General features: G+C 40.5%; 1 protein-coding gene across 1 annotated transcript in view; it reads right to left on the bottom strand.

The window, feature by feature from the left end:
* Nucleotides 1-2,473: 2,473 nt before the first annotated feature.
* Nucleotides 2,474-7,559, bottom strand: part of gnb1l (guanine nucleotide binding protein (G protein), beta polypeptide 1-like) — a 65,465-nt gene continuing 60,379 nt past the window's right edge. Inside the window, exon 7 of the mRNA XM_067439426.1 lies at nucleotides 2,474-3,763. Coding sequence (XP_067295527.1) covers nucleotides 3,497-3,763 — 267 coding nt within the window. The 3' untranslated portion in view covers nucleotides 2,474-3,496. The remainder of the gene's footprint in view (nucleotides 3,764-7,559) is intronic.

The following is a 7,559-nucleotide window of genomic DNA, read 5'->3' as shown; positions in this document are numbered from 1 at the left end:
AACACACACACACACACACACACACACACACACACACACACACACACACACACACACACACACACACACACACACACACACACACACACACACACAATATTGTGCGGGTAGCGGGTTTCCAATACTACAAACAACTGTAGGCTATATTGAAATTAAATTAGATCATAATTCTTTTTTAAAGAAACGTGTTAACGATTTCAAAAAGCAGTCCGTTTACAAATGGACAATTTAAAAATAATAGTCCTATAAAAAAATAATTAAACTGGAATAGCCTAATGGTAGGCTATTTTTCCCCATGCAGACACAAATTAAACTAGGTAAAACATGTATAGGCTTCTATTTCAGTCTTTTATGCTCTTAATTTAGACAGCATTGCCGAATTAGGCCTATATCTAATTATCGATGACACGGTGAATATTAAACATTACAGAAGTGACGCCTAGCTGCTTTAAAAAAGGCAATAGCCTATATAAAAAATCTAAATAAAAATTCTAAAGAGCGCGAGTCTATTTTTCATTCAGGATTTAGGCTACAACTCTCAGCCATCAAAAGCTTAATTTTTTTTACATTAACGAACAATATTGCATTATGCCAAATTAATGTTGATCCAGTTTCTCATTTAACTGTAGCCTACCTTTATTCGGCCATGTTGTGGATTCATCCTGCAGTTCTAACGATTATCCAAATCCATTTTTTTATACAGAGGGGCAATGAATCAACTAATTACAAACATTAAACGAAAAAAAGTACCACATTTTTAACATGGGCCTACATTTTATTATAAATATTATTTCGTCCACTGAAACTGACCGCCTGTAATTGTGTAGGCCTATCTCACCGCAAAATGTTGTTTCTTATCAGACAGCTAACTAGCTCAGTAAAAACAGCAAACTATAGGACTAAAGAAAAAAAGAACTGGTAATCAACTGACACAGGGTCGCATCTGGAACATCTGTTGTGACAAGCCTATCTTGTGTACATTTCTCTCGCTTTGCACATCTAAAGACAGCTTTAAAAAAAAAAAATGAAGGTGGACCAAAGATGTTTACCTATAGTCATGCACGTGTTTCACATTTTCCCGCGTTTTTTCCTCCAGCGAATTTGTGTTCCATTTGTCAACGCTGCATATAAAAACAAATCACCGCGTGCTTATCTCAGACAACAGAAATCGTTTCATTCCGACTGAGCTTGCCAACATATAAATAATTTACTATAACACAACCAGTGTTGAGTTTCTCTCATTCAAAGGGCCATTTCCTCAGACTCTGATTACCTGGGATTATTATTTGTTTCCAAAAACTAACATCTATTCATCCAGTCTTACCGTAAGAACCCAGAGTATCTTTAAACCAGCAAAACATGCTATGTAGAGTCTGTTGTGGGGGACTGAGTTTGTTTAAGCTGGCGTAGAATGGTCAGGTGACCTCTGACCCCTCGTGCTATAGACAGGCGTGTGTCTGTTGTTCGGTGAGCCGCAGGTTTTTGTCAGTGGCCCGTGTCGAGGTTCTGCTTATACTGACTGCTTAAGTGATCTATTATTGACTTGGGAGGTATAAGCTGAAATCTCCAGCAATAGACGCTTATGGGCTTATTCGCAGAACGGATGGAAGGGACCCCTGGCATGGCTTTGTTGTGCCCTCCCACCAAGTCTACAAAAGTAGGAAGTGATTACCAATCGGACGAGCTCTACAGAGGTCATGGACAAAGCTACGTGAGGGTCCACAGATGACACGGAGAAGGCTAATGACCAGGCGGACTGTAAAATGAACTGTTTTGTCTTCCTCTCCGGCCGGCGACTCGCCCGCTGTTGTTTTTCCTTTAAAAGGATGGCCTCCAAGCTCCCCGAGCTTCCTGTACCGTCTGATGAGATATTCCAGTCTGGGTACGTCCCTAGAGACACGTGCTTTATGGGGCAGAACGGCTGTGGGCCGTTTGAAGTTCCACCGCCATCGCTCTGAGACGCATGAAATCCCACTTAGCTTAGTACCATGGATGGCTATTATTACCGCCTATGCTGACAAAAATATCTACTTTCAAACTCTCAGCATGTTAGTCAACTAATATTCATGTCTGTTTTAAATGAAGAGGTTGTTATACCTTGCCTTAATATGAAAACCAACAGTTTTTGTTTGAATCTATACCATTTTTCACTGAAGAACACTTGAGTGTGTTTCCGAGTGATGATTCGAGCTGTTTAACTGTTCCATTAATGATTCTTTTCATTCTTTCTTTTGAGGAAGAAACATTTGGAAGAAAGTCATATAATTACTTCAGATTTCAACAAAAACATGTAACAAATCAGAAATCAAATTAATTGTTTATATTTATTATAGAAAAGGGTTTAAAAAAAAAAAACTTTGAATGACTTTTCACAGCAAATTATTAAAATGTAATTCTTTTGAAAATTGGTGGCAGAACACATACATACACACACACACACACACACACACACACACACACACACACACACACACACACACACACACACACACACACACACACACACACACACACACTTTAAGTTACACTTTTGTTAGCTGGAATTGGTTATGCCTACTTAAAGAGATCTAAAATAGAAAAAAAGAAAATAACCAAACAGTTGATGGACACTGGAAAAACGATGGAACTTTCATTTTTGGGTGAACTATCCCTTTAAGAACCTCATTTACAAATAGTGTAAACAATACTAGATATCAGTTTTCCTAATGCGTTACCTCAACTATGTCTTTACACACATACACAAGTAGAAAAGAAAAAGAAAATTAAACTGTAACTACTCTGGTGAGTGAGCCGTCCAGTTTTCACAGAGCCAAAGCAATAAATACAAAAATAACTAGTTTGTCTTTTAGCCACATCCGAACACAGAGGTCAGCCTTGTCTTTAGGCTGAAAATAGAGCCGCCTTCATCAGCTCATGAGCTTAAAGGAAGAACGAAACGAAACTTGCTCAATGAATCTTTCTAACAAACAGGCCTGTCTGCGAAGCCTGAGCCCTTGTGATTAACTCTGTGTGATGTATGCAGGTCAGTCCAGAGGGCAATCTTAAACTCGGAGGCAGATTTAGAAAAACAGCGCTGGATTACTTTGCCGCTCAGGTGCGACTTCAAGAGCAAATACACCTACTGAAGCACATCAGCCTGGGGTAAAGCAAACAGATCGAAGCGGACAGTTAAAGCTCTGCCTTTGACAATAAAACGTCTTTAAATAACTATTGGTCAACTGCAACAAAACACACTGATGGAGTGTGTTTATATTAGCTGCTTTTGCTCGAGCATTTTTACCAATAGGTACTCATTCACTTGGACGCGTCAATCACGGCTCTCGCTAAACGTGATGGCATTGAAGCTCCGCCTCCGAATGGCAGTCAGCCACTAATTTAAGCGTGTTCGTTCAAAGACAAATACATTAGCACTACGTTCAAGTATGTAAATAAAGTCAGAGTAATTAGCAAAAATCAGTTTGAAGGAAACAGTAAAGTGGGCCTCTGTCTTTCAAACTCAACTTTCACTATATATAGACCACACACTGATCCGCTGGTCCTTGGACCCTGCGGCCAAAAGCCTCTGTGGGGGGTCCTGATGGTCTGAGAAGGCCACACTATTCACCATGTCGTTATGATGTTGCAGAACAGCCAGTGGCTTCAGTTTCTTCCAGCCAAACACTCTGATGTTGTTGTCCCAGCCCGCCGTTGCTAGGATCTTGCCGTCGGCACGGATACGCAGCTGGGAGACCCCAGGATTGGTCATTTGAGCGGAGTCGTGCATCTGTAAGGGAACACAAATCAGACATTAACGCTAATGAGCCGCAATAGACAAATGCAGGACTTTAATTAACAAACGGCCCCATTGGAATCCCTACGATTTCATCATGATGGCAAGGATGTGAAATGAATATCAGATGCAAAATGAATCTCGCTAAGTGTCGCCGTTCACGCTTATTCGTCTCAGGCGGGTAGAAAGGATTACAGTTTAAACGCAGGACAAATAAACTATTTACCAGAAACAAATGAGCTTGTTGTTTAATGACCTGAGCAAGAGCAAATTTAAATCTGTATAAAGAACAGGCAGAGAGCAAAAGCAATTCCCCACCAGCCACCTTCGGCTGATCTGATGATTGAGCCGCAAATGAACGGCTAAATAGCTGTTGAACCTGGCAGGGGAAATCCGTGCGCGGCTCCAGCCCCTCAATCGTCAGCCGTAAAACATTCAAGCACGAGCAAAACGCTACGCGCGTGACTATTTGGTTTGGAGCGTGAGGCGTCGGAGGTGGGGTGAGTTACCTTTGTCACCGTGCGAGGACTGTTTTCGCTGAAATCTTTGTTTGCTAAGGCCTTGGTGTTTTAACAGTCTCTAGTGAATTACATTTGCATTGAAAGGTCTGGTCAACAGTGCAAGGGAAGCAAATGCTGGCTAAAGATTACCTTCCCTTGCTCTCGGTGATCTACAGTGGCCAGGAGACCAGATAAATCTCAGTAATGGGCAACAATGTGACTTATTATAAAGTATTACCGAGAGCTCATTATCTGCGGCCCCTCTCCTTTGAGGACGTTCAAAGAATTTCCTGGCGAAAAGCGCACACGTGTGCTAAGTGTGTGTGCGCAAGCGTATGGGCCATCTCTCCACGGGAGGCATCTGGTCCTGAAGCTTGAATCAAACTGGACAGCGTAAAATTGACTTCATAAGCGGTGTCCAGAGAGACTAATGGCTCTCATGCGGGAGAAGACAGTGAAGAATTTGTCGGCGTGCTCCTGTTTCTGCCTGGAAAATCAGAGCCAGTCACTCCTGCATGTGGAATATATAAGCCAGTCAGGTATTCCTGACCCAAGCGGATTGAAGAATGCACCGGGAAAATCGTCCCTAACATTATTCTTTAACAGAGAAGCGAAAACAAGACTCTAGCATCGCTTTTCTTCATATCTGAAATCAACTCTCATCATAGTCCAAATCAAAATTCTGGAGCACGGTAATGATGTCACCTGCGAGAAGAAACTTTCCCACAAAGGGAAAGGGAGAGACGGGTTTGCGTGCTGCGGCCAAGAGGGACGGGGGAGAAAGATGAATCGCTCTGAGCTGAGGTTGGTATGTCTGAACTAAACGCCCATCTGGTCCATATTACAGAGTTGATAATGATGGGTTAATGTGTCTATCTGTGTTTGTTATGCTTCCCATAGTTTGTGTCAGGAAAATACATTAATTTAATTAAGAGGTCACAGCAAAGCGATAAAAAAGGTAAATGGGTGTTTATAAAGTGAGCCGTGAGGCCTGTATCATGAAATAACCATTAGAAAACCATGATTTACAGATTGCCACACTTTCGTTTTTGAATAATAATCGTATGAACTGCATTTTCCTATAACTTTCACTATTCCAGGGAGTTTAAAAACAGAAGTTCAGAGATTATGGTTTCGTTTGATTACTCCAAAAGTCTTGCTAAATTAGCACATCTGGCTATCGCTTTTTCACACAAATGTAGAATTTAAATGGTGTGTCTACCCCATATTCAATCTTGTTCAAACGCTGTATGGATACATTCATATTAAACACAGCCTATACGAGTCTGAGAACTGTCATATCATTAGCTTTCATTTATGGAATCCATTCTCCATGGGTTCAGATCCTCTGCAATGAACTTACAGACTTCAAAGAGGTCAGTCTTTATGAACTATCCTTCATTTCTCTGTAGGACTATTGATTCCTGATGGGGTATACATAGCAAACGGTCATCTATGCACGCAATGTACACACATATGCTTGTCCTGTTGATGATTAACTAAAAACAAACCTCGAAACCTTGCCTTAGGCCCAATGGTGGAGTGGAGGATAACACATTTACTTGGTTATACTACATCAAGACCAATAGAGTGCCACAAGAATGAGTCCTAAAACCCAAAAATGAAATGGCAATTTTGCACTCCCAATTTGACCGACCAAAAGCCAATGGTTTATGCGTCTTAAAAAAAAGAGCGTTGCTAAATGGGACTACATCTACACATTAATCTGTTTTATCAGCCCCATTGTGTTTATACTAGCGCTCTTGCAAACTATTCTAGCTCAAGCTTTCCAACTTGTAGATTTGAAGTTAGAGTTGTCAGAAGGTAGTGTTTTTGGAGTAGGTCATGCAAACATGGTGTAGTACTTTTTAGCCTAACTGTAGCCTTTTACTTCTGCCAATTAAATGTAGTGTTTAAAGACAGCCGCAGCTTGTCTATATGGACCAAAATATTCATCCAAACATAGACCTCTATTCTGAATTAATAATAAATTATATACGTGTTCAGAGTTCTGCAACAAATATTTTTGGGGATTTTCTAGACTATTTTAAGTGGTAAAACGAGCAGGATATATTAAAATGTGTATTCATGATACTAAGTGATAATGATACTTGAAGCTTGTTTGAGCCCTCCCCTAGCTCTAAAGCTCTGCACAAATTTCCAGTATAAGTCTGAGGTGAAAAATAGAACTGCAGCACACTGTCATTGGGGCAGATTTCCCGCTTATTTTCACATGATTTTACTTCCGTAAACCTTGCTTCACACCATGACGATATTAATACATTAAAGGTGGGGTAAGTGCTTTCTGGTAGCCGTTGTTATCATTTCAAATCCCCAAAACAAACACGCCCCTACCCCCAAAACAGTCTCACCCCCATTTTGATAGCTCCGCCCCACACATACGTAACCCAGGAAACAACGACTATGGCAGAATCTGTGTGTTACAAATCTAGGTCGAATATTCAATGAAAAAGTCACCCCTTCATCACAAAAACTCGAACCGTTCTCATGAACAATAGTCCAGCTAACGACATATTACAATTAACAATTATGACCGGATTAGGGTTATATAGATCATGAAAAAAAGAAAAAAACATATATTAGGAGTATAGTATCTTACTTGTCGGACACATTTTGTAAACTGACGCTTGAAACAGACAGTGAGGAGATTTAGATGCTCCATCCGGTGTGGAAATGAACGGGTCTTTATCATCGCTGAAGTGAGCCACAATAAGATTGCAAATGGACAAACAAGCGAACATGAGTCATGAAACACGAGCATAAAGCAAAAGCAAGCATATATTAGTTCTCGGCTAATGTCCGTTATTATGTGTGGCTGGTGTTTTGAATAATGACGTGCACTGAGCCTCTCTTCTCACCATCATTAATAGACACGCCCCTTACCTGTTTATTGGCTACAAGTTTGCTATTGGACTTGGCCCGAGTCAGTTTTGTAAAACGGTTTTGAAATAACACTTACCCCACCTTTAATACTACATTACTATATTAAATACTACATTAATAGCCTGGATGCCAGCTGAACTTAGCCCCGCCCACAACATTTTTAGCTTGGGCAGTTCGGTCTGAACTTGATCCATCGAGAAGTGATTATGCCTGAACAGAAACTGTTCGGACCAATGAAATCATGGACAGATGATCAACAGTAACTAAATTCCATTCTAAATCCCATTCTAAGCTTTTGTCATGTATAAAGTCATGTTGACAAGTTTTGTCTTGTCAATCATCATTAGAGAACCGTCCTCAGACTGAATAATGCAAACACATTAGAA

The sequence above is a fragment of the Pseudorasbora parva genome, chromosome 3, assembly GCF_024679245.1.
Source record: "Pseudorasbora parva isolate DD20220531a chromosome 3, ASM2467924v1, whole genome shotgun sequence".
Taxonomy (NCBI): Eukaryota; Metazoa; Chordata; class Actinopteri; order Cypriniformes; family Gobionidae; genus Pseudorasbora; species Pseudorasbora parva.
The sequence above is the reverse complement of the archived record's forward strand: the minus strand, read 5'-3'. Positions and strand labels throughout refer to the sequence as shown.